The 25733-nt window shown below is 40.7% G+C and overlaps 1 protein-coding gene and 1 long non-coding RNA gene across 12 annotated transcripts; one reads left to right on the top strand and one right to left on the bottom strand.

The window, feature by feature from the left end:
- Positions 1 to 1072: 1072 nt before the first annotated feature.
- On the bottom strand, positions 1073 to 25488 carry LOC107264009 (GATA-binding factor A). 3 transcript variants are annotated; one of them, XM_015731828.2, is made up of 8 exons: positions 25150 to 25488; positions 24934 to 25066; positions 23383 to 24845; positions 5814 to 6031; positions 5331 to 5587; positions 3081 to 3253; positions 2664 to 2943; positions 2264 to 2580 (listed from the first exon to the last, which is right to left on the bottom strand). In XM_015731828.2, the coding sequence occupies exons 4-8, from the start codon at positions 5999 to 6001 to the stop codon at positions 2264 to 2266; spliced, it is 1215 nt and encodes a 404-aa protein (XP_015587314.1). In that variant the 5' UTR covers positions 6002 to 6031; positions 23383 to 24845; positions 24934 to 25066; positions 25150 to 25488. The 3 variants fall into 3 exon arrangements, with proteins under 3 accessions (XP_024937252.1, XP_015587314.1, XP_015587319.1); XM_015731833.2 differs by having other exon boundaries at positions 2664 to 2928; positions 25150 to 25483; XM_025081484.1 differs by lacking the exons at positions 23383 to 24845; positions 24934 to 25066; positions 25150 to 25488 and adding an exon at positions 8131 to 8585 and having other exon boundaries at positions 1073 to 2580; positions 2664 to 2976.
- On the top strand, positions 15773 to 23376 carry LOC112493834. 9 transcript variants are annotated; one of them, XR_003058696.1, is made up of 16 exons: positions 15773 to 15957; positions 16328 to 16566; positions 16665 to 16815; positions 16887 to 17027; positions 17400 to 17521; positions 17613 to 17878; positions 17956 to 18150; positions 18529 to 18596; positions 18842 to 18918; positions 19019 to 19259; positions 19393 to 19806; positions 19877 to 20270; positions 20339 to 20424; positions 20488 to 20694; positions 20842 to 21653; positions 21739 to 23376. It is a non-coding gene; the product is annotated as an uncharacterized LOC112493834 (long non-coding RNA). The 9 variants fall into 9 exon arrangements; XR_003058691.1 differs by having other exon boundaries at positions 18529 to 18697; XR_003058693.1 differs by having other exon boundaries at positions 18842 to 19259.
- Positions 25489 to 25733: the final 245 nt, after the last annotated feature.

The following is a 25733-nucleotide window of genomic DNA, read 5'->3' as shown; positions in this document are numbered from 1 at the left end:
TGTCTTTTTTTTCAGAGCTATTGTTACTTCCGTGGATTTTAATAACAATTATATGTGTCGTGTACTGTTTTCAAAATTGTATACATTTTTTATTTTATTTTATAGGACATACCTGCCGTATTCATGCGAACCGCAAAGCACTTCTTGAGACGACAATGGGGACACCAATTTCGTCTGACTTTGTCAATTGCGCAATTCCCGGTACCCGCTTAAATAAAATAAAAAAAGAAAGTAAGATATTACCCATCATTTAAGAATATAACAAAACTTAACTCTCTTTTAGAATTAGGTGAATAACCTCGTTATACACTGTGTATACAATTAAAGGAAACGATTAAATTCTAATCTGTGATTAAACGGACCTATACAATTGTAAAGTACTCCACGCCGTACGGATCTCTTGAAGAAACAGGAACAGCCGTCGCAGCAATAAACGCCATAATGCTTCCCATAGGAACGATCACCACAAACTTTACATGTTACAGGCGTAGGTAAGATTCTGCCTGTAGAAGAGAAAAGAGGAAAAATAGCGACTGCGTAAAAAAATTATACAAAGCTACCTTAATTTGATAAAAAGAGAAATCCAGCATAAAAAATCCAGATAAAAATTGCTCACGCCAAGAAGGTCAAAGAAAATGAAAATTTGTACGAGACAAAAGTAATAATATTAAATCCAGCTATATCGCTTACCCATTATTTGACGTTTCAATGATGCCCAGCAACGTCTTCAGTCTGACCTGCAGCAGTGGAAATGCTTCTGCCGGTGATCAAAGGTCGAATGAGGCATAAGGTTATCGAATAGGAGGTATTCTGATAGGAAGTATGGTCAACGCGCAGGTTGACACCTCGAATTGAAGGGTAGAGGCTAAAGTGGGTGGTCGAGGAGACACTAGAAGTGCTACCATGGGGTGGTGGAATCGTAAGGGATGAAGGCGGGACTCGAGCTTGTCGCCCTGATGTCAAAGCAGTGGCAATGATAATATTTATCATGGATTATTTATTCTACGACGACGTATGTATCTATTTTCATTATGTATATCTATACGTGTAACATAAAATTATAAAGATGATAGATTTTTAACGAATCTTTATTTATAAGTACATGTTCGGCAATGTAATGGGCGGTTACTGTGGCTTTCTTCTATAAAGTAGTTCAATAACATTATTATTTAGCTAATCGAGGGACGAGTCGGATAAATCCTCTAGGATTGCGATAACGCCATGACGTGTAATTATTTACATGTAATTTTCTGCACTCACTAGCCAAGTACACAGTGGCGAATACTCATTAAGATTACTAACATGATTATCAATCGAGTTATACACGGGACGAGAGAAAGATACGATTTTCTTTGCTTATTCCTTAAATCCTCGCACCAGTCGTCAAACAATCAAGCACACTATAGTCATCAGTGTCTGGGTCGACGACCCTCGTTGAGATTCGTAAACGTCTTTTCTGCTCTGCTTACATTAGTCTCTGGTGCATCTCGTTAAAAGAAAATTTTGAAATATATATTTCTAACGCATGGTACAGATTTCGGTTTTTTAGCCTGAGATATATTGATCGGCGGACATCCTTTTCTTTGTATATTCTCTTTTTCTCTTTCTCTATTATGTATACACGAATCGTACATAGTACATTTATAGTAACGCTGTATCTCACAGTCACTCACGATCGAGATACTTCGATTGGTATTTAAGTATTTACAAAAAGACAAGTGAGTCAAAAATACTCGGCTCGTGTTTCTCATACGAATAATCGTCGCTTTCGATTTCAAACAAGAGTTTCGCCAAAAATCTACGACGACAACTTGACTGTTAACTATGCTCAAGATACATACCAGCAACTGTTATCCGCAAATGATAGTCATTCCTTCCTGAAGATCAGTGTGCCATAAATAACTTAAATATCACACATCGAGCAAGCATACGGAATCTCTACTGTGAAACGGGTTCCGATAACAGCGGAGGTCACTAATGACTGGCTCATTAGGAATATTTTTAGTAATTAACATAAAAAAAAAATCAGCTATTGACATCAGAATTGATTTTCGCGCCCCATAGAAATGCCGATGTTCAGAAGAAAGAAGAACTCGTGTCGTTTACCCAATATTTGGACATTCAATATTGGAACAGAAGATCACGTAGCATCCTACGAACGTTATCAGGCGCGCGATAACAAGTACCATTATTCAGTTTCCGTTTCCGAGATCCCTTGGAGCTTTTACCAGTCAATTATAAAAAGAATTAAGTGTCGATCGCTTTACGAAGACGCCAAAAGCTTAGCTGCGGCAGTGACGTGATGTTGATGATGATAAGGTGCTTCCTGGGTGCCGTAATAGCTCTGTTGTTGATGCTCGCTAGTAGGAGTACCAAGTTGATGAGGATGTTGATAGTAAGAGGTATAGGCTTGTCCGACTGTACCGTCGCAGCTTCTAGGTTCCGTTTTGACAGCTGCTGTACTTCCGGTTGCAAGTAAGGAGGTATGGCCCAGATAAACTGGACGATCAGTAGTGACGGATGAGCTGCTGGATTTGGCAGTGTCTATTTGATGTTGCTGTTGCTGACTGCTCTTGAGTTCTAAATTAACAAGGTCACGTGGTTGACAGTTCGAATTATTTCCATAGACAAACAACATACATGACTATCTACTCTCGACTCACCGCTGGACGGCGATGACGTTGTTGACGTTGTTGTTTCATGATCACCGACAGAGGCTCTGGCGTTCGGTTCAGGCGTCTTTTTAGGCTTGCGTTTCCTGGTCTGAATCCCGTCTTTCCTCATGGCCAATGGTCTGTTCACACCGTGCAACTTGAAGTACAATCCACATGCGTTGCACACCGGTTCTCCTTCGTTGTTGCGCCTCCAAAGCGTTGTCGTCCTTGTGCCGCAATTTGTACAGCACAGTCCAAGCCGTCGCGTAGCCGTCTGGAATTCGGAGATCTGTCCCATTGCTAACGTATCCGAATGGGCGAACTAGTAGCGGGGGGTTCATATCTTTGAGAATTCATTGCGAATTCTACGAACGAAAAACGACGAAATCGGGACACGATGACTCGCGTTAGATTTATTAAACTTACGAGGCGTTTAGATGGTTTTATCAGTGGACGATTCATCCCGTTCATTTTGTGATAAAGGCCGCAGGCGTTACACAGATAATGACCAGTGCCGTCCCGTCTCCAAAGCGGCGTGGAAATAGCGCCGCAGTTCACGCACTCGCGTCCTTCTCCAAATTGAAAATCCATTGCTGTGTCTGAAATATATATATATATATATATAATTTTTAATTTCACCAATTTTCACTTCGCAGCCAGCTACTCGAAAAATTTCTTTGGCTCTTCGAGCTTTCGTTTCCTATGTACGTATCCGTCGGCCTGAGATCGTCTCTTTAAATAAAGTTGCCGCTTCTTTACGATCATCGATTATCAGCTTATCGATCGCACGAATAAACGATTGCACAATTAAACTCTTGTCGTGTGAATAAATATATATATATATGTATGCTGATCTTGACAAATTATTCATTTGTAAATCGGTTATTCGCACGCGACCCAACCTACCCCGTTATACTCGTCCTCGAACGTTTACTGGGAGTCTCCAAGCCGACCTTGATAGAGCCGAAGATTTTAATGACGGCGGATATTTTTTTTATGGGGTTTTGCATTACACGGACCTGCTTACATTTTTAGCCATAAAACGATTGCGGTTTACGGACCGCATGGCTGATGGAAAAACGTTTCTCGACTGAATTTCGAATTAGAAATATTATGCGGATATATTACTGATATATGTATCTCATTGTGTGGCTAATTAAAATAGATAAGAAACAACGTTGATAATTATTCATTAATAATTAACAGACTTATCAAAAGTTAGATAGAGTCCTTCACTGTACTCTAATCACTTGGACCATGATAGGTAAGTCAAAAATGAAAATTTCCTGAATCAGCCAGAAATTGTCATTAAAATAAAAATTAAAAAATAAAACAGACGCACCAATGCAGGTGTCAATTCAAATCTGAAAATTGAAAAGACAGAGCAAAAAAAATATAATAAAGTGTTAAGGTAAGAAACAGTGTACAGGCTCGCCATCTAAGAACTAAAATGTGTACTATTACACCCAGAAGTTCTAATCAATACGGTTTCGTGTCACGAAAGTACATTCACATTCATCCAGGTAGCAGATCGATACTAGTCCCTGTACAAGTATATGAAAACGGTTGTATAACCATAGTAGCTCCTTCGTTATAAAGAAAAACCCCGGTAATAAAGCAGATGAGAAGGAAGTAAAATCAAGAAAAATGGATCAAAGTAAAATAAAAATGAAAATTGAAGAATCAAAAGTCAGAGTACAGGCTATCGGTTTTCGCTTGGAGCCTTTACATCAGCTAAGCACCGTCTAAGCTCTGGTATCTTCCTTCTCGGTGTAATCTATGCTCGCGATAGGGTTTAAAGGTTTAAACATAGACCAAGTCTCGCATTAAAGGGCAATGGCGGCGACGCACGCTCTGGCCACAGGAGTCTGTGATCTGTTGCACTGGTGAGCACTTGACCGGAGGTTCAACTCGAGGTTCTTCAAAGAAGCCGCTATCACCTATAGAGCGCACATGGCCCGCGATGGGTAACCGGCCCTGCTATGCATTGCTAAGAAAAGAAATTTCTTTCTCTTTCTCTACGACGCTCTTGCGCACTGCTACCACAGAAGAATAACAATTGAACAAGACTAAGCCTACGGAGCAAGAATACAAAGCGATAGCGAAGAAACAAAATCATCGAATATAATTGTTCTACGTTAGAGAAATGAAAAATAATTTTTCAAAATATTCGTTAACCCTGGCGCCGGGTATGCTGTTATCGTACTACCAGGGGTATACGATAAACTAATCAGAAACGTAGAAATTGCACAGCTACGTGTCTTATCAGTCGCATATGGATAGTCTGCGTAACTTTTGTTTATCTTGACTTTTCTTATGATGCACGTACAAATGGCTATGTAAGGAACCATTGGATACCTAATCTCCAGGGATATCCCATATGGAAGTTTATACGTTCCTCGAGTGCATCGACGGGCCCCCTACGCACTTAGAGCTTCTATGTACAAGTCAATCGGTAAAGTTAAACGGTGCCCAGTCGCGTGGTAACCCTTGGACTCTTCTTTAATAAAATTGGTATCGCTCCATGGGGTAGATGTAAATTGTAAGATAGGCGTAAATTGGTGTAAATAGGTGTCGAAGGTGTGTATACGCTCGCTGAGAAATATCTATGGAGAGAAATTGTTGACAATGTAGTAAACTTTTATAGGTTATAAATATATCGAATTAAAGTTTTACCGTATGGAGAGGCACGTTGAAAGCCTGCGCTGTCGTAGGCGCGCCACGAGGACATCATAGCGACGTTCTGTGCGTAAAAGGGCGCGGCTGCCGCTGCTGCTAAGGTCGAATGAGGATGAGCTGCGTGAGGATGACCCGTATGAGGATGAGTATGTCCTGCGTGAGGTCCCATACCGCCTCCGGAGCTCCCAGTGTGGCTTGCGAGTGCGTGATGAGCGTAGGTATCTACCCCGTGCTGCCATGAAGCTGTTTTTTCCCTTTAACAAACATTGGTACTTTAGATTTTTATATTTATTCCCTAAGACCAGCCATTGACGATCGACAGACTTTTCTACGGTCTTGAAAAGTACTTTGAAATTAATTTAATTAAAATTCAAACGTTTCATTGAACATCGATCACCGATTAACTCGAGCCTCTGGCTATTTCCAGCTGTTATCGTCGGACTCCTCGACGAATTTCTCTTCGTTAAAACATTGACTCACCATGCGGGTGAGGCCGAGCCTGGAAATGAATGATATTGGGCGGCCGTGGCTGCCGAAGGTATCGTCGGTCTTGAAGAAGGAACGTAAACGGGCGCTTGTAGCTGCTGGCTGTGTTGTTGTTGCTGTTGGGTTTGCTGCTGGTAATCGGAACCTGCGCCGTACCCGCCACTTCCGCTCCCGTGGAACATCCTCCCCGAGAGCTACGACCACGGCATTTGCTGACGAGACAAAAATATAGTGTAATTATAGAAAAATTATTCTTAATGAACTATTCGACTAGAATGCATTTGAAAAAACCGAAAGTAACAACGCACTTAACCTAACCTAACTTATTAAATTCAATAAACTGCCCAATCAACCGTACTCTACCTTCCGCGACAAGTCTGCAAGATAATCGTGGTTCTGGACTACCAAGAAACCATTTTACATTCCAGCGCTACGAGTGCTGTAATTAATTATCCATTATCGCACCAGCTGATTTATCCCAAGGCACCACCAACTGTAACCAAACCTGATTACCCCAATACCCCCTATACAAGCTCAGTAAGTAACCAATCGACTCTGAACCCATTTTCCGTTTACTTGTCAACCCCATAAAGTCCACCAGGAACATCCCCATAGACCTTCCAGGACTAACCCTTAAAAAATAATCCACAGATCAGACGACCTATCGAAGCGTCGAAATCGACTAGAAGTCGCAATGGCGCTATCGCCCACGAATCCCAAGACGAGGCCGCCATGGTCCAGAAGTTGGAGTCTGGAGTAGCCAAGAGCAGTTCTGAAACCGGCCAGTGGGTACCAACTGCGAAGGGTAATTTATAGCCATGTCGGAGGTCCGAGAGAGTAGCTAAGAGTTTCGATGAAGAGAGAGAGAGAGAGAGAGAGAGAGAGAGAGAGAGAGAGAGAGGGAAGAACCAAATAGAAAAAAGAATGAGAAAAACTGAATAGTCAAGGTGCTCGGTGAAGAGGGGAACGTCTAGAGCCCTGGAAAGGTGAGCAATGGAGCGGAGCGGCGTACGAGGAGGGAAGAGAGAAGAGCCGAAGCCTCGGCGAAGAGAAAAGAGAAAAGAGCGCAGCCGCGTCTCCACCTCCGTTGGTCTTTGCTCAGCCCGTGAATCGGAGATACCGATAGCGGCCATCGCGGCCACGAATAACCAACGTGTAGGCGGGACCAAGGGCTGCCCGTGTATATATATATATATGCAATGTATATATAGGTATACATAAGAACGCAAACCATATAGACAGTCTTAGATATGTATATACCAACTAGTATCTTCTCCCTCCCCATAAACCAGTTCCAAAGGTATCATCATGGTCAGCTGCACATTTTCGGCCGGCCAATAGCCCCTGAGAACCTTCAACTACTTTTTTGAGGGGTTTTAAAAGTTTTCATTTTTTTTTCTTTTTTTTTACGAGACGATAAACCACGTGGATTTTTTCTCTCGTATACATAAGCGATGCTCTATGAGTATTGATTTTTTTTTTTTGTGGGGGAGAAAATATTTTTTTCACCTTCTTTCCCCTCACTCAATATCCACTTATAGGTACTTGGTATTGTGTGTGGTTATCGTGTGAGAATCACTATGGGTCGAGCGGTAAGAACATAGGTGTACATATGTGTAATTGGATGTACGGCACATAAGAAAGTTCACTAGCGATCCTCTGGTTATTACATTATGTTATTGGTCGTATCGATAACCGGTTGCCCCTATCTGGCTACCTACACGGTCATTTAATTGCGATCATAAATTAAATATTGTTCCTTGCCACGTTCGTATTTCGATATGTGTAACCAGCCATTGCCGTACGTGTAATAGCGTAGATAGATTAGACAGCCTGTGCAATGTCGTGGACGAAATTTTTCATGGGACTTCCGAGTAATTTAAGACGCAAATATCATTTCTGGGATCTATTAAGGATTACGGTTGGTAATACAGGTAGCTGCTGTTACCAGACTGTAAATTGGTCTTGTGTAATAACATTTACTCAGGGTTGTATTACCATTATATTGATATATTACCAATGACTGTACGGACAGGCGATACAAATACGTTACATCGTCTGTGTTACATTGGATTAAACGTATAATAAGAGATATTTTGTGCTGGGTTAATTCAAACGATTTTATAGAGGCGGATTAGGCTTTGGAAAAGATTAAAATTATATATGTATTATTTTATGGGATTAAAAAATATTATATAAATGTGTATAGAAATTGTAGAGAGTCGATAGGTTATCATGCGCGAATATAATAATTATTCATGTATTATTAATGTGATTGGACTTAAATATAAAATTTTCTTAAATAACTCACGCTTGCGATAATCCGATTAGCTATTTTTATTATGCTCGATTCACTAGCTGCTAGAAAGTTGGCTTCTTTATAAATATGTAGCTTCGTAATTCAACCATTCCAATACTGTCGTAATCACTTAGAGCCGTTTAATGTTCATGAAAGTAAACGAGCACTCTCGCCATTATCCTAGTCAATTATCCTCGTATCAAGACCGCTATCAATCATCCTCGCTCATATATTTATATCTCGATTAAGTCCAGTAGCGAAACCGAAGTACAAAATAATAAAAATTCATTCGAGACGCCTCGTTTGCGCAAAGTCTCAATTTATCTAGTCTCACGGAGCAAGTTACTTCAACCGACGCTGTGTACGTAGAACATAGAGAATCATTGGAGGAGGACTGACAAAGCTGAGCGTCTATTCGATACAGGGAATAAATTCAATTGGCACTTCTCACCTGAATCACCCTGTACGTTATTACGAGCTAGTGATACCATGACGTCAGTCTAACGTTTCCTTTCCACGGGCCATTTTTTAATAGTTTGCTATACGATGAAGTCCCCCACGTCACTTTAGACTGGGATAATGTATACGAATTATCGGTTTACGATGTTAATAAATATTTTCATTATTCATAATTGTATAACAGATCGAAGGGGTATCATTATTCTCGTTGTTAATGTCGTCCACAACTGTCTCATCCACAAGAGTGAAGATTCCTGGCTTATTCCAGTTTCAAAGTCGCCGGGTCGTTTTCCATGAGGGTAAGTGGCGCCAACGTCAGGAGTGGCTATGGCGCCGGCTGGGCCCGCGATCCTTAGCAAGCAGAGTGTCACCATTGCTGGTAAAGGGAAAAGGAAGAAAAGCACGTTACCCCGGGGGTATAAGGAACAGGTAGAAGATAGTGAACAGACTATGGCCATGGGGATGATGGTATTTCTAGTTGGTGAGTCAAAAAGTAGTCAGGTGCCATACTAAAACGAAACCTAAATTCTCACTGGAGACGCAGACTTCGAAATGGATATGGACTGTGTCGATTTATTGATACGTCGCGACGTAGGGCGCCGAGAAGGGATCTGTCGGTCGCGCTACTTGATAGGAGACCCTAATGGACGATCTTCTCGTTTGAGCATCTCGGAGACTCGCAGGTACAGGAAACAGGATGAAAATAAATAATTGACAGAAAACGAAAATCGATCTACTTCGTTTCAATCGTTACGGCGCCAACTTCAGGTAACCTCACTTAATATCTAATTACAAGTAGAATATTGTTGAGAGGTTAGGAATTCGTATCGGCGTATCTTTCAAGGAATTCGTATGTATAAACAGATGGGATACGGAGGACGTGTAATCCAATACAAAGCGGCATTCGTGGAAGGGTTTTTAAGTCTGATGAAGAGTACTTCGGATGGAGAGTAGCTCTTACTGATCAGACGACGAGGAGGACGACGACCACTGGCTTGGTTAGAAGATGAGGCGCCACGGCGCCGCCCGCGTAGAAGGGTTTCCTTGTAGGTCCCGCGCACACTGGGATACCTTCACGTAGAGACGTGACACACTGAGAAACGGACTGCAGCGGCTGCTCTTTATTTTTCGGGGCTCAACAGTGACACACCAACGGGTTTGATTTGATGCGGATCCATAGCCCGTGAGCGCGAGCCTTTGTTCCAATCGGTAATGGGTACCTACTCGTATTTTTTTATTACGTTTAAAAAGTCTTTTTTTGTACCATTTGAATTTCAGAATTTTTTTTATTCGTTCCCACTTTAGTACTGGATAAAAGTCGTACGTGGAGTTTTTTTTTTAATCAGATCTCAGAATCTCATTCAGATTTTGATTCGATGAGTAAAAGTTGTAAGAGGAATTTGGCGAGGATCGTAACCTGCACGCTAATGGGCCCAGTTTAAAATAGTGAACTGGTATGACTATTAATAGAGAATACAAGTATAAATCGTAATAAACGTCAAATAAATATTCAGCCCAGTCGCCGCATAAGAAACACTTTCAATACGATTTATTGTCTATGGAAATTTTACATAGGTTGGTGGTTGAATTGGTTTCTTCTGTTTCAGAACCAGACACGGTAGTATAGTACCTACATAAAATCATTCGTAGGTTGTCGTGCACGTACCAACATACAAAGAGACTCTATCAGTAGGTACTCTCGTAAAATCGTGGATTACATATGCTAATTGCCGAAGATCGTAAAGGAGAAAAATAAAGGATTGGTATCGGTCTGGATCCACCGTAGAATAATTACGATCCAGTTACCATGTGCATCTCCGTGCTGTTTCGCAGTGCTGAACAATTAGCAAGAAATCAGATTAGACAGGTATAATTAAGTTTTAATTAAAAAAAAACAATATCAATGTTATTGCTAGCATAAGCTACATTTTTTCCAGATTCTATGGACCCATCGACTGTTTGCTGAGTAGGCGTGACGAACGGTAACCCGAAACCGTAGATGCAAACACGAGATAAATCTTCTGGAATACTGGTCCAGTTTCGGCACGCGCCTCAGCCTTCGTACACACTCATGCATAGGACTACCTGTTCCAGAAGCGGATGGACATCAGGACAGGATCAGCTATCCTCTTACAGACCAAACTCCTTATGCTATTCAAGTACAGAAGATAAAGAAACTATTAGTACAAGTCTCTGTGAAATCGGATCTTTGTTCAGGTTACTAAGTAAGCAAAACATACTACATTCCTTGGAATAATTCTATACTTGACAAATAAAATGTATAAAAATCCTTAGAACATACAGATTGAATGGAGTTAAAAGAGAATCAGCTTTCAATTTTTCCCACGGGATGCAATGGCGTGCGAGTCGCTGCAGCCACGAATCTTGAATTTATCAGGCTTATCTCCTGTGAGACAATTTGGGTCCCATGTGATATATTTAACACAACACAGTCTTGGTGCGTAGCCAGTGACGTTTTTTACCTTTTTTCCTACTTTTTTATCTGATGGATATTTAAAGACTTCTTTTTTAGGTTTTAACGAGACAAAATTTGCGAGTGACTTGAGACTGGCGTTGGTGCAATCCAGACAAGACTTTAACAATATCAGCGTGTGCTGCCAAGTACTGCAGACATCGGAGCTACAGATAGGCACATCCGGTCTAGGCTAAGTGCTCGGTCATAAACGGAATCGCAAAAACTAGTGTTTTTTTACTGAGGATGTTTCTGTCTTTTGTTATCGTTTATCTGTCGCATCAATTTTCACTCTGACACAAATCAGACTTGGTACTACATTCGTATCTGATGATAAGTCCCAGGTTGTTTCCTGAAACTAAGAAGTTGCCAGCAAATCTTACGAAAAGTCATGAAATCTTAGTGTTTCCGTTGACTTTTTTTTTTTGAGAAAAAAAAGTGTAACTTGCTCATCCAAAAATAGAAAAGGTACTCTTCAGGGTTTAGGTAAGATCAGAATGGCGCCTTTCGTCGAGGAGGTCCATTCAGGAATTTCTTGAAGTGACCCTCCGCAATTCGGGATCTTTTCTGGACAGGCCCAAAATGGCAATATAAATGGGCCTTACTACCCACACTTTTATAATTCGTAGTTATTCGCCGGGGGTCCTACCTTTTCATGAATGGAACCTCTAGTACTACTACATTGGTAGCTGTACTGTTTTCTACTGCCATTACTGCTGCTCGAATATCCGTTCACTTTTTATCTGATTCGCCCACTCTTTCCCTAAAACTCTCACCCTGAAGTGTGTTCAAGGCCATTTTCATAACCAGTTACTTTCGAGCATTGACAATTGTACAAAAATCGTTATCCTCTATACCTTGGGATACTTAGTATGGATTTATTATTGTAATAAAACTTTTTCTATTTTCTCAATGAAAGTTATCAGCTAATAAATATCCAGCAACTGGCTTGACGACAGCTTCACGGTTCGACAGCCTCCTAATCTTCAATGGAACGTTAATGATTTCACGTAATATGAGGACTTTACGTCATTTAATTACAATCTCACGAACGCCAAATCGGCTTAGGGCGATCAGAAACGATCGAGGAAATCAGTTCGCGAGACTCGCAACTTTCCAGGAATGTCAACAGCAAAAATTTTACGAGTCACTTCTTTTACTTGTCATACTATTACTATACTCTTAGGTATCGTGATTCCCCAGCATTAAAATGAAACCAACGAGTCACGCTCTTCGACTACATACTTAGATATTACATAAGATTTGAATATTGGATAGAAAAAAATTAATAAAAAATGAATTAAAACGGCTACATTGATTTTAAGATAACTCTCATATTTTTGCTGGTACCTGTACCCAGCCGTAATCCCGGCAGAATTCATTGGGCTTAGGCCGGCGTGTTAAAATATATTGGCTATTGGGATCGAAGAAAATAAGATCGGCAAGCAGCAACAACATGTCGAATTTGTAGTCAAGTTTCTAGAGTCTAGAAGCGCGTATTATGGACATTTGAAAATTCTTCAGGTCGTTCAATTCCCTCGTAACGAGTCCCGTGCATTTTCTTGTCACCTTCAGCATCACGGGCTGGTGCACACTTATGCGCAAAGCCGATACGAGTGCTGTGCATTCGATGCATTGGCATCGATACCCGGTTTGCCTACTTACGCCTACTTTACATGAAACGAACGGTCGATCGAGCTCGTGAACATTCCCCGAGTGAAAAAGGGAAGAGGAAAGAAGCTAAAGAAAAAATGAGTAAAAACAAAAATATTAAGAGTCGAGCTCGCTCATCTGATTCAGGAATTTACTTATGCTTGTTTCCATGCAGACAAATAACTGTATGTACGTCTGTAGATGCGAACTAGTCAAGACTCGAACCTAACCTATAAAAAATTCCTAATAGAAATCCCACGTACGACAAGTAAAAAAATTGATGAAACAAATATAATTGCATATGCTTTATCTGTAATTAAAGAATAATTGCGATACTTACATACGACCATAATTAACCACTCTAATTGACATCAATTGTTTCTGTATTATTTATTCCAGCTTTTTTTCATTTTATCAATATGCCTGCCTATCGAACCACGCACAGACGTACATTCGTTCCTCCAAAGGAGTTGACGAAAAGATCGTATTTTCGCAGAGGGTCAACGATAATAAATCAGCAGTCGACCGACGAGAGTGCGGAGCCATGGTCGCAATATCGTAAAGTCCGGTCTAAGGCCGACTTCCGGTTTTAGCGTGGAACACGACTTTCCAATAAGGACGAACCGGACTCGGCATCTGCTTTCAGTACAGCCCGAAAGTCCGACAGGTAACGCGAGCGCGCCAGTCCGCCGGCGTCCACCTTTTGCGTTTATCTTCACGCAATATCTAACGCGGCACGGACAGCTGCTAATGACGCAAAGCCATGGCTGAACAGTCGCCCATCGATGGCGAATATTGAAGGAAAATATTTATTTCCATGAAAAACTTTTCGCAGCGTTTAAACGGGCCACGTGCGTATCTACAGTCACAAACTGAATCGAGCATAAGGATACTTGACTTCAAGGATTATTAATACTGTCATGTTACATCTTTCAAGCGATACAACTGATATGAAAATTTATTGTACGTCCAATATAGTTTATGGTGTCATAATTATCAGTCATAAAAAAGAAATAAAGATTTTGTTAATTTTTAAAACAAAAATTCAAGCCAATCCTACGCTCTGACGAGCAACAATTTTCACCGCGGAAAATTTTAATTTGAATTATCTTCGCAGTGTTAACGCGCGATTGATTTATTGTGTGTCTGTTGTCAGGATCAGCGACCGCCATTTTCGTACCACCATAACAGCCTATCCCTATTGCGGCTGGGACCTGCTATTATTTACCATTGTGCCCTGTCAGAGACCTGCTATTAGTTCCCCTCCATTGATTCGAGTACCCTCATAGCAGGGGATCTTTAATGGCGTCGGAGTTTGGCCAGTTGAAATCGAGAAAATTTATTATTTCTATTATACGCGAGGCGCTTCTACGACGATTAATACATAGTAATTAAGACCGATGCTTACGGCGTGAATTATCGGTTACAATGAGCATACGTAACCTCCTACGCGACGACGTAAGTAACAGAATGGATTTCACTTCACGTCGGCTTATTTGAAGATGGCGCGAGACTCGGTAGAGAATCGAGAATAGGCGTAATTATAATATAAAACTTGCCGCGCCGTGTCGCCTCTTGTGTCTCTTCTCGGTTTTATCCCCCTGTCCAGTTCCCTGAGGAACAACGTCTCTGCTTGCCGCCATCCGGGATTCTCAAACGCGGATCTTAAGGCGCCGTCGAATCACTGACAAGGAACCACGTGACTGTTGGTAGATGTGCAGATTCATTTGAATAGCCAAGCTATATTTTTCTTCTGACGAAAATCTTTCTGTCAATCTCACAGAATGGAGAAAAAGGATGACGATCGATTTATCACGGCACATAGATCACTCTCATTGAGAACCTATCCAACTGTATAAGGACACCTCGTCTTTATATTTCTACTTGGTTCTTGTTCAAGCCTAACACTTTGTAAGGACGTATATATATACACATCATGCATACCCTAACCAAATACTGCATTAGCATTAGCCCAAGTTGGTGACTGTCGTAGTTCCTTTTTATTTTTATTTTAGACAAAACTACTGTCGCCGATCTTGTTCGTCGCGCTGCTAAAGTATAACATTCCGTATTATATGGATGCTAAGATGCCTGCAGTTTCATGACGAAAAATGACGACCTCGTAAATAAAACAGGTACGAAATTAATCCCGAAAATGTCTTTCTTATCGGCACTGGGTATAGCAGATTTTATTCTATAAAACCTCAAGTAAATACTGTTAATAATTGACTTTCAGGCACGTGCACCTAGTTTTGTTTTGTTCCAAATATTGATCAGCCTAATTAATCACACTCGTGTTGTTCTTAGGACAAGGCACTACTTAAGACCGGTTTTCATTGGAATCCTCCATGCGATCTGTGTTACTATAAATTTTATAATTTTTACATACAGTCAAGTGCATAGACATGTAATCATAAGTAATTGCGTAGCAATATACACGGTTACCTGGATAATCAGCTGCGAAATGATCAAAAGTAGGATATATCGTTAAAATGTTACACGACAATAATAATAAATGAATGAAATATTATATCATACAGTATTTACATTAAAGCTTCGTTTACTCGATTGCTAATTATTTATTATAAGACGTACCTTAAGACTGTTCTTGCGCTGTAAAATAAATGCAGCGGATGTATCTTGTTAGCATGAAGATACTATCATGAATCCTGTCCAGGTATCGTATGGAATCATTGAAAAAATTTCACTCCGTTAATTGGTACCACACCCCCTCATATTAAAAATTATAATTGACCCCGTATAAATTTAGCGTGTCTATCGCGAATCCTCTTCAGGCCAGGACGTAACGATTCTCCAGAATGTTTAACAGTAATTTCTATAGTAATGGCTTCTGCGAATACCCAATGGATATTCGATTCCATCGCTCTTTGTATTCGTTTTACGTAACTTTCAACGGGATACTAGTCCTACTACCCAGTACTTGAGGATAATGCAGATCAGTATGAGCTCTACGAGTAAAGACACTTTCCATATGGTAAAGAAAAATTCAAACGTCATATTCTTAACTTGGTCGGTACAAATATTTTTTCCACAGGTATTAATCGCCTTGCACTCGTTAGCTATGGTTAATGTGACAACTGATAGACGCCATTTCCTTAGAGACATTAAGGTAAACGATCCCACTAGGTTTATTGAAATTTAATGGAGTTATCAGCATGCGAGTCGCTGTTACTCCTGTGCAAAGCTGTTCATGCATCGGGAATTTATGGCATCAGCATTGACTTACCTTCTTCGTAAGTTGTGAGAGACTCTCACGATTGATATTACGTATACATACAGCATTCACGACTCTCGGGATCTCCAAGGATGTTTTATTTCACGAATACATAAATAATATTGAATCGGCAAGCAGGTTAGACTAATAGATAAATCTAATGAAAAGCAAACTGTACCTGAACCTAACCTCGAATAACGGTAAGATCTTTCAAGTTGTTTGACAAGTAAGAAAAAAATGGTGTAATTAAATTTACATATCCGAATGAACAATTCATGCTTTATTGTGGTTACGGTATGTCGTTCGTGTTTCGCTCATCTGCAAGGCGCAATACCAGTGGAATGCAAGCTGATAGTTTATCGTATCGTAATTCCTATCGGTTCTAACAGCAATAAACGTGGGGAATCGAGTCGAGCTGCTGCGAGTGCTCCCGCAGGAACTCTCAAGATCACTGTTTATGCCGATGAGCCTGCTCCAGTAACACGAATGTATGTATACCTACGATAGAATCCACAGGGTTCTGGTAATCGAGAAGGTAATTTTGCAACAGTTACTACCACCTGCCAGTAGTAGATACTACGTGGATGCTTTGTTTTTTGATATACTATAAAAGAGGCACAAGAAATATGTAGGTACAATGCCTACTTACTGTGCAAGTAAAATAAATGCAGGAGTATTGAAAAATTATCATAGGTTATGTGCATCTACTCTTGAATTTTCTTCTAGGCGATTTGAGTACACCGAACGAACCATTGGTTGAAACAGGTGGGGAGGAAGTATTCATTTTGGAAGATAAATTTAGCTGTTCCAAAGGTGGCAGGTGTCCATGGGTAGGATCAAGACGTCTTTCGAAAATCGTCCCTTTTTAACACTAAACGTACGATCGACCGGTCATTTGACCGTTTTAAAGCCAAAAATACGTTTATAAAAAGTTCTTGGTATGTTTAGTGTTAAAGAAGAAAGGTAGAGCTTATATGAGCATAACATAACCTCTATTCAGAGTGGGTACTCAGTGGTCAGCCATAAGAGATCCAGATGTACCTTTACAGCTTGTAGACAGCCAGGGACATTCTATTGGCGCAATTAGCAGTAAGTAATAATTTATCTAAGTTCAATTAATGCATCTGGGGGTCGCAATTGCGTGTGCGTGAGTCGACCGACGCACAGCGGTGCGTCTCGGCTCGTACACGGCCAATCCTGGCAATCAGTGTAAATTCACAGTGCTACGCACAGACCCTGCCTCGTTCAGACTTGAGTGTTAAGTTTTATTTCTCGTGGTGATCGCACCGCGGAATTCTAGATTATGAGTGCGCATGCGCTGGCTACCGGAAGTCTGGAGTACGTATGACTTCTGCGTTATTATCTATTTTTATACGGATGATGGCTACCAGAGATACTTGGAATTTCACGGTTTGTCCAGTCTCATGTATTTCATTCTGATGTCTTTTTTTTCTCTTGCAGAATCAGGACTGCGTATGAAAATTATTACATTACTAATTTCTCCTAAAGCGATTAGATAGCCATCCTTCCTGGCTGGTGACAAATTAGTCGGAATAATAACTATGCTTACTGGACTTTACTAGGTTTGTTTCTCATGCTAATAAATGCACGAGGTTTTGACTGAGCAATCGATCCTCATCGTGTTACTGGGTACTGTTATATCCTTGCTTGCAGGATGAAAGGACGTTACAGCAGAGGAGAAAGAGGAGAGGATTAGCGCATGTAGCCGAGACGTTTGCATTGGCCTAGTGCCTAGAAGTGTTCGCGGGTTAAATTAATTACCTGGTTCTTCTATGTAACGGGTCTTTAGCTGTTGCAGCGAACCGTACAACGACGATCTTCATGCCGATTTTATCAGATTTTATTGGAGATTTACAGTTAGATATACTAGGAATTTTATAATGATTTTATGCAAGGGATGCTTCGCGCACTAACGTATGGTAAACCATTGTAAACAAATTTATATCATATTTTTATCGTGCCTGTATTGTTTACTTGAATAATTTTTTTTCTTTAGAATGGAGATAAAAAATATTCAACTTTCTAATCGTACCCTATTGGGAATATGCTATAATTATTCTTGAGGTATTTTAAAAGTCTATATGACTTCCGCATTTCAAATATCTGTTCAAAAGTGCCAGACTGCTTGGCATAGATGGGTGGTAATGCCATGAGTCGATTATGGAGTCGCACTATAATTAATGCATAAAAGGTAATGATGATCAGGTGTAAATTTCGTGAAGGAGTATTGCACGAAATTATGGCAGTTGCAATATTTTCTTCATTTACTTGACACTTATTGACAGTTCGACAACTAGTTTGCCATAAATTAATCGCCTCGCTTACATTTAATCTCGGTGACCAACCCGTGAGGCTTGACAGCTCATAATTAAATATGCACAAGCGTCTCTTAAGCAACTCTCTTGCGTACAGGGTGTCTCAAAAGCAATCACTCTAGGTGAAAATAAAAAATTTTGGACTATCCAAAAAAAATGTGTGCGAATTTTTATTAGATGATTATTATAATCTGCTATAAAATTAATTACAATGATTTACTGCTCGTTATTATATCAAATCTTTTGTTTTGCAGATCCTGTACATTCTCGTGGTGCGCCGAGTATATCTACGTGGGCGCATCGTAGCTTCTACAAATACACTGTACGAAGGTGTTGATATAATTTATGATTACGCGTACACACAGGGAAAATGATTCCTAACGAGACTTCTCCATAGACAAATGACTTGGAGATTTTAGCCAGGTTCATTCATTCATCTCTTCCATGTTTAAGGATTCATTTACACAGTTCTTAGCCGAATAAAAGAATTGTTTGACAACTCTCGCCTGTGTCTACTAAAACGAGTATTACATTTGGACTATAAATTAATATGTAATTTGATTTTAGGTAAAGGAACAAAATTTCAAAATAAAATAAGAAGTCAGCTTAAGAATCACACAGATTTCCTAGTGCGATGACTGCAGGTACTTTGCTGTTTATTTAAGTGAATCTATGTAACCACTTTCAATGGATTGCAACGATCATGGGTTAACACGTCTTTTCCTATGGGAACTGTTATTTAAGGATGCTCGCCTAAACGATCCTGCAAATGGCGAGGGACATTATAACTGTCTACGTACGTTAGACACTTCTAGCTAAGAAAAATTAGCCTAGTCGTATAACTATATACCGATAATATATCTATATATTTTTCAAGACACGCGCCATTAGTTCAAACCAGGATACCGTGTTACGTGTGTTGCCTAGGTTCTTGAATCGACATGGGATCTTCTCTGGATCCTGTATACAGAGAAGGAACCTGAAGGTACGTATTATTTAAGTTCGCGTATACTGGAATAGCTGAATTAAAAGTCCCTAGACAAGTTATCCAGGATCTACCTAGTACGAGGATCCAAGTGTCCCTGATGTTAGAATTAACCTGAAAATATTTCCTCCAGTATTCAAACACATTCCCGGCGTCGTCCACGGCGTGTTTTGACTTTTGGCAAAACAGGACATTAAGTCGAAGAATGGAAGGATCCCGAGGACGTTATCTCGATCTGAGCAACTTAATCAATGGCCATCGAACATCTACCGTGTAGGCGTCGTCGGCCTCCTCTGTGCTATACGGACCCGAAGAACCAGCATCCCATGCGATTCCTCCGGGTACCTCTGGACATATTATATATCCAGGGTCGACAACACACACGAGACCTGGATCGAAATTTCATTCTAAGAGCGTCATCGCTTTGTTATTTCCTACGGACACCTTTCTGTCCCTCTGGCGGATATGTTTGGCGACAGTCGCGTGTATGAAATTCTTCAGGAAACCACGTGACAGCTCGAGCGTCACCTTAAGGCAATACGTGCAGGTAATATTAAAGGATAGAAAATTCTTGAAAAAAAAAAATACATACACTCTACTTCACTTTCTCCATTAAGTCTACAGTATTCTAGATCCCTTCGAAATTCCATTTTCAATGTCCTACCCGATGGCGGTTCCGAATTCTCTCAATTTTTATGGTGCTACGCCGAAACCAGTTTGCCGGCGGTTCGGTCAGTTTCAAGAACTTGACATGGAGTATTGACGCGCTACATGATCCCGGAAAGCGCCCTCGGATCGGATCAAAGAGACAGGCGAACGCAGACACGGACGGACAGCCGTACGGCTGGACAGCTCCCTAAAAATTACATAGCAGCTAATGAGCCGCTCAACTTGGAAACGAGAGGACTTGCGCCCGACTGGATATACACGTGACTATGGAATAAAGAAAAATATATGCAAGTCCGTTAATACCTGTATAGTTACACCCACGCAAATGAAGAATTATGCGAGGTTTGTTAAAAGTATGCATGATCATCCCCGTTCGTTAATCTATAATTAATAACTGACTTCTCACACAGATTTATACATACTTTATGGACGTTACTTTCATCAACTACTTACACCGCGCTACTGATTCTTTATCAGTAAGGATATAACGGGTGACGTAATGATATATTCAAATTGAATACATACATACTTTGACTGATCTTCTCACTGTTTATTATAGCTGGAAATTATATTCGGCCTGTGTATACATATACATTCATAAGGATCCCAAACTACCATACAACTTTTGTTACGTCCCTGATGGTGAATTCCGGTAGCACGACCCGTAAAATCCAGGTAAAATATGAGACACGCGTATTACATAAAGGCATTGACAACGGACCAAGGTGGAACGATGAGAGCCCCATAAACGGCTTCTTACCTTCAGGTGTGTAAATACAAATGGTAAGTATGTTATATACTCGCCCACGTTACTTATCCCAGATAGGATCTGGAATATTATTCAGTTCCAAGTAGCAAAGGGCGATTGTTCAATTCCGTGAATCGTCATTTTAATTCTCACCGTTATCAGCAGGGATCTACACAGTGGCAGGATATTGCAGTATCGGCAGTCCGATTAGATTTTGAAAACGGGATTCACGTGGCGAATAAAGTGACTCGTGGGACGCTGTGAAAACGTGTCCATTAATCTGGCACACCTACGCCGAGGGAATGCTTAAGAGAGAGGAAAAAAAAAAGGGGGTAAGAAAGAATCCTGCTAATGGAATGGAAAAATTAATCGCGCTCCCTACTGGACTCTAATGCACTGACGAAGTTGAAGTGCGTGAAAAAGGTGAAGACGATATCCAGTCGAATATAGGGAAGAGTGGGAAGATGCTGGAGAGAGAGAAAAAGGAGAGGAACGAGGTAAAAAGAAAAAGGGTCCGGCTGTGTTGTTGCTATAAGCTGGCACTGCGGCGACCAAGCTCGATTCTTCGGGTACGAGACGAGACGCCGGGCGACAACTAATTAGGCCTAAAAACCCGACGAGTGCCTTCGTAGTCTGCCGCCACGGGACTTGGCCTGCACTTCACTCCGTGAGAGAAGCCCAAAGCCACTCTCAATGGATTGACCTGACTTGATTTTCCGTATTTCTTTTTCTTTTTCAATCTGTTTACCTGGTCTTTAGAGATTTTTGCTCCGACGATACTCCCAGAGTCGATCACTTTCTAAAGGACACCTCCTGGCACGTGAACCTGAAGTATGGTACCTAACCTCATTGCGTATCTACACCCATACTGATTCCTCGGTAAATTATTCCACTGACAATTCCCTGCTGTTATCCAACTTTACCATGAAGTTTGGATAGGTAGGCATGACTATCAGCAGCAACGATACGCTATCATGGTACTGACTATTCTTAAGCGATTACATGACTTCCGGTAGCGACTTTCTAATCGCAAATTTTGTTTATTTCTGTTAATTATTTCAGAACCGACAGAGGATTCCGTCAACAAGAGGAACGAAACGGTCGGACGCGGACCAAGAGTAACCGATCTCGTTCTCCAAGAACCAATCGCGTTCTTCCTCATCAACCGGAGGAACCAGTGACGTTTCGTCAATGGAGAACAATGGTACCAGGATTGGAGCATAGACCATGGTATTACTCCCTGTCCTCTCTGTCTACAACTACAATTTTAATGGCGGTCAGAGCGGTTGTCAGGGGGACCCATATAATAAAGTACGAGCTCCGCCCGCATGCACAACACTTGTCACAAAGCAAGAACGGCCGGACGAACGGGTGGAACGGGTGGACGGAACATCGTGCTGCGATAAGCGATACCAAAAGCGAGCGAGTAAACCACGATAGGGATAGCATTGTTCCGTGGCGCAAGAGCTGACTGTTGTTTTATGAGTACTCGATACTATGTATCCACCTACCTACCTTACGTAGCAATAGTTTCTTACCGTAACAAGGGTAGAGAGGAAATTTAGAGACTCCATTGGACGATCCTGTATATTCAATATAAATACCATAATCTGGCCTAACGTACAATTAGACAGAATATTTGGCGGAAGCACTGATACTGTTTAGTAAAAAAATAAAAAAAATAAATTGTAATTATGCATAGAATAACATTGTGCCTCGTAGGGGTACCGACACTTGCCGATAGACACTGCTGATTATCGGTATGCATATTCTGCGGGAAATTGCTTAGATAAAGTCATTTAGCGAAACGATGCCGGTGCCGCCATGGATCGTTGAATCTTTGTTGATAATGAGTATCTCTCTTTTTTGTTTGAGATTATTATTCAAGCTTTTTGTCATACCATTTGACCGTACCTTACTTTGGTTTTTAAGTGCTCGAGTTTATACGGTGATTCGAGGTAATAATTTTCTGGCGATACGTGTTAATTGGTTAATTTAAAAGAAAAAAATGAAAGAGTAATGGACCACGCGATACAATTTTACTTTTGCGATAATGACGGAATAGATAAGAGGCCAAACGTGTTAGCAGCGTATCGCTTGCGCCAGATGGGAGCTGCTAATGTCATGCCATGCAGTAAAATATTTCATACTCTCGATTGCAATAACTGTTCCCGATAGTCGCCTTATAGGCTGCATCACCGCGTGATTTATCGATCCTTCGTCGTTTCGAATTATTCATGTTAATTCGCGCGTATTGCATCTCGCTATACGCAACCGTTGCTTGGTTAGATTTATGGTCGTCATCGTAGATGGCTGATCGTGACAAAATTTATATGGAATGCGATGCAAAGAAATTGATAAACGAGCGTTACCATATGAGAAACAATGTCCAATGTATAGAACGAAACATATGACAACAGTGTACAGACGCCTTGGTGGTTCGGAGGTAGAAGAAAAATTCTATTGGTCGCTAAGTAAATAGTGTTTTATCAGCTTTATAATTTATATATACTTAGATATAATAATTAATTATCGCATTAATATTGTCGCGGCTCGACGAGTCTGTAGGATTGTTAAATATTGAATGAACTGAGCTATCGAGTAATTCTCTTAGCTGCACGTGGCTGGGGTCGATCGAGACAGGATTGGCCGGTCCATAACCACTAAGCAGGAAGGACTTAACGAGCTAGAGACCTAGGTACTCACGTATAATCAGTCCAAGATTGACATGGTTAGCCGCAGAGAGGATCGGCGTCCTGATAACGTCTTGCGAATGAAGTAAAGTTCCTTCTGAGGCGTATAGGTACGGCGTTATCCTCGATCCTTGCCTGATAGCCAAGGATCCCAGAGCATGCGAGTCGCTTTTCCTTCTCTCTATTTGTTTTTCCTTGCCCTTGTTTTTTTACTCCTCGTCAGGTCTTATTTGAATAATTAATTGCGCACGCCGCCCAGCACGCAGCTCTTCTCGCCGACGTAATTAATTAGTCCTACGCACCGCGGTGCAACTACGCGTTCGTTTCTCTGATAAATATTCCAGCTGGCCGCTCGGGCCGCTCCTTTTGCAACGCGCGCTTACTTTGCCGTCAGACTTCTCTTTCGCGCTGAGATTATCTTAAGATTGGATTATCAATTTGATTTATTTGATTTTTCAGTTACTTCGGTAGGTGCTGAGATTGCAGGAGTTTTATGGAATTTTTATATTTTACTTTTACATAAGCTTCCTTGAATTTACTAAAGATCTATTTGATCTTCTACTTTCATTTGTTTCAGCTTATATACTCTTTAAGGTACTTTTCTTTTTTTTTTATCATTTATTTCTTATGGAATCAGAGTAACGACTGTCACTGTCAATACTGGCAAAAAAATTAATTATCTGTTTAACTGTTTACAGGATCACAAGACACTATCAGTCAATACTGTCAATGGCACCGGGAATTAGATACACTCTTTAGTTTAAGACACTATTTATCCAGAGATGATTAAGATTTTCACAAAGGTCACTATCATCCCCTTGATGATACAAATTGCGTTGATTTCTTTTACTAAAGGGGCACAAAGTCACGATTCACGATTAAGATCATCCACAGTGCGAATAAGAATAATTGTACTTCCTGGGGATGTTTCACTGAGCGTTGATTGTGATTGGAAAAGTTTCATCAACGTGATCCGCAAGCTTGGTCGGCTCGTAGGATCTGAACGAGGACCAAGTAACAGGGACCAGGATCAGGACGTGGTGCAGTCGTTGACTGCGGCTCTGAAACTGCCCTGGACAGTCACCTTTCGTAGAGGAGGGAACGGAGTCAGATAGTAGAGGCTACAGGCGTTCTCTTCTGTGCCCAGGGGAGGAGCCAGGACGCCCACACCAGTTCCCGGCGAGTACGCCCCTTCTAATTTTCATAAAATCTTCCCTCGCACGATCCTGGCTATAATGTCCGACGAGATCAGTCGGGGATAAAACCACGGACCGTTCCTCATGGATATCTTCGCGCGACGCCCTACGGACGCGAACCCATTGGATTTATGGACTCCATACAATTCCTTCAGTTAGCCAACAGCTATTTATCCAACTTCTTTAATTTAACTTATAGATGAAGGACTGTTATTCTTTTTAGATTCCAGGTATCCACTTTGCCTCTTCATTACTTGATTCTATAATTTTTTGGAAATTCCTGAAAACGAAAATAATCCTTAGTACTTCCAATGTCATTCTAATTATACTTCGTGATCTTTTTTTTCTAATACTTAGGTCATGAGTACCTTCATATGTAAAGTGTCATACACATGTGACAGTGGTTACTGAGTTCTTATAGTGTCTATCTGAGTCTATCTTGTTCCTTCTTAATTGTTATCATAGTGAAATCATTAGCCACCAGGTGCAATTAAGTACTTGCTAAGCAGTGATACAATAGAAAGTTACAATCTGATTTGGAATTATTAAAAATATAAAAGATTAGCTATCAGAATGCTGTATACTTTTCACTGATATTTTATGTAATAATAGATCTTGGGTAGAATCATGCCAGCTATGGTTAATGGTCAAATGAAACAAATAGAATATTTTGATATCGGGTACCAATTAGATATCCCACTTTGCACAGTTCTGGATTAAAGCTGTATCGCTTGGTGAAAAATGCACCTGGGGTAATTACAGAACCTGGTATATTTTACTCTTCTCTCGTGGGGACGATTATTGCCACGCGGCCAATTAAAACTCCTGATTGGAAGCCGACGGATGGTATCTCCTGTGTTAATGGATTCTGCATCGCCTTTTCTAATAGCGAAAGTATCCTTGTAATAAAATTTGAATGCCCTGAGAAAATTAGAGCTGTCTTATGAAACTGTAAGGAGAAATAAACCCAGGTGCATCATAATTTTTGGATGCATTTTGCGATGGCCAGGTTAACTACCCTGTATGTATATATACGTATATACAGTATAGGGGTAGGGATAACTTACCAGTGGATATCCTGTAACAAATAGAAAGGACGTCATCTGCAAAGTATTCCTGAGGGTCCGGACACACGCATTTTCCCGTACTCACCGGAAACATCCTGCCA

The sequence above is a fragment of the Cephus cinctus genome, unplaced genomic scaffold (genome assembly GCF_000341935.2).
Source record: "Cephus cinctus unplaced genomic scaffold, Ccin1 Ccin1_scaffold0168, whole genome shotgun sequence".
In the NCBI taxonomy this organism is placed as follows: domain Eukaryota; kingdom Metazoa; phylum Arthropoda; class Insecta; order Hymenoptera; family Cephidae; genus Cephus; species Cephus cinctus.
Note: the sequence above shows the minus strand (reverse complement) of the source record. Positions and strands in the feature narration are given on the sequence as shown.

Bases quoted from the DNA above. Each gene is read 5' to 3' on its own strand.
- LOC107264009 (XM_025081484.1), bottom strand. From the start codon at position 6,001: ATGTTCCACGGGAGCGGAAGTGGCGGGTACGGCGCAGGTTCCGATTAC. The intron at 5,588-5,813 runs GTGAGTCAATGT...TGTTTGTTAAAG, and splicing joins GGCTCGGCCTCACCCGCATG to GGAAAAAACAGCTTCATGGC. The intron at 2,581-2,663 runs GTGAGTCGAGAG...TTGTTAATTTAG, and splicing joins AACGTCATCGCCGTCCAGCG to AACTCAAGAGCAGTCAGCAA.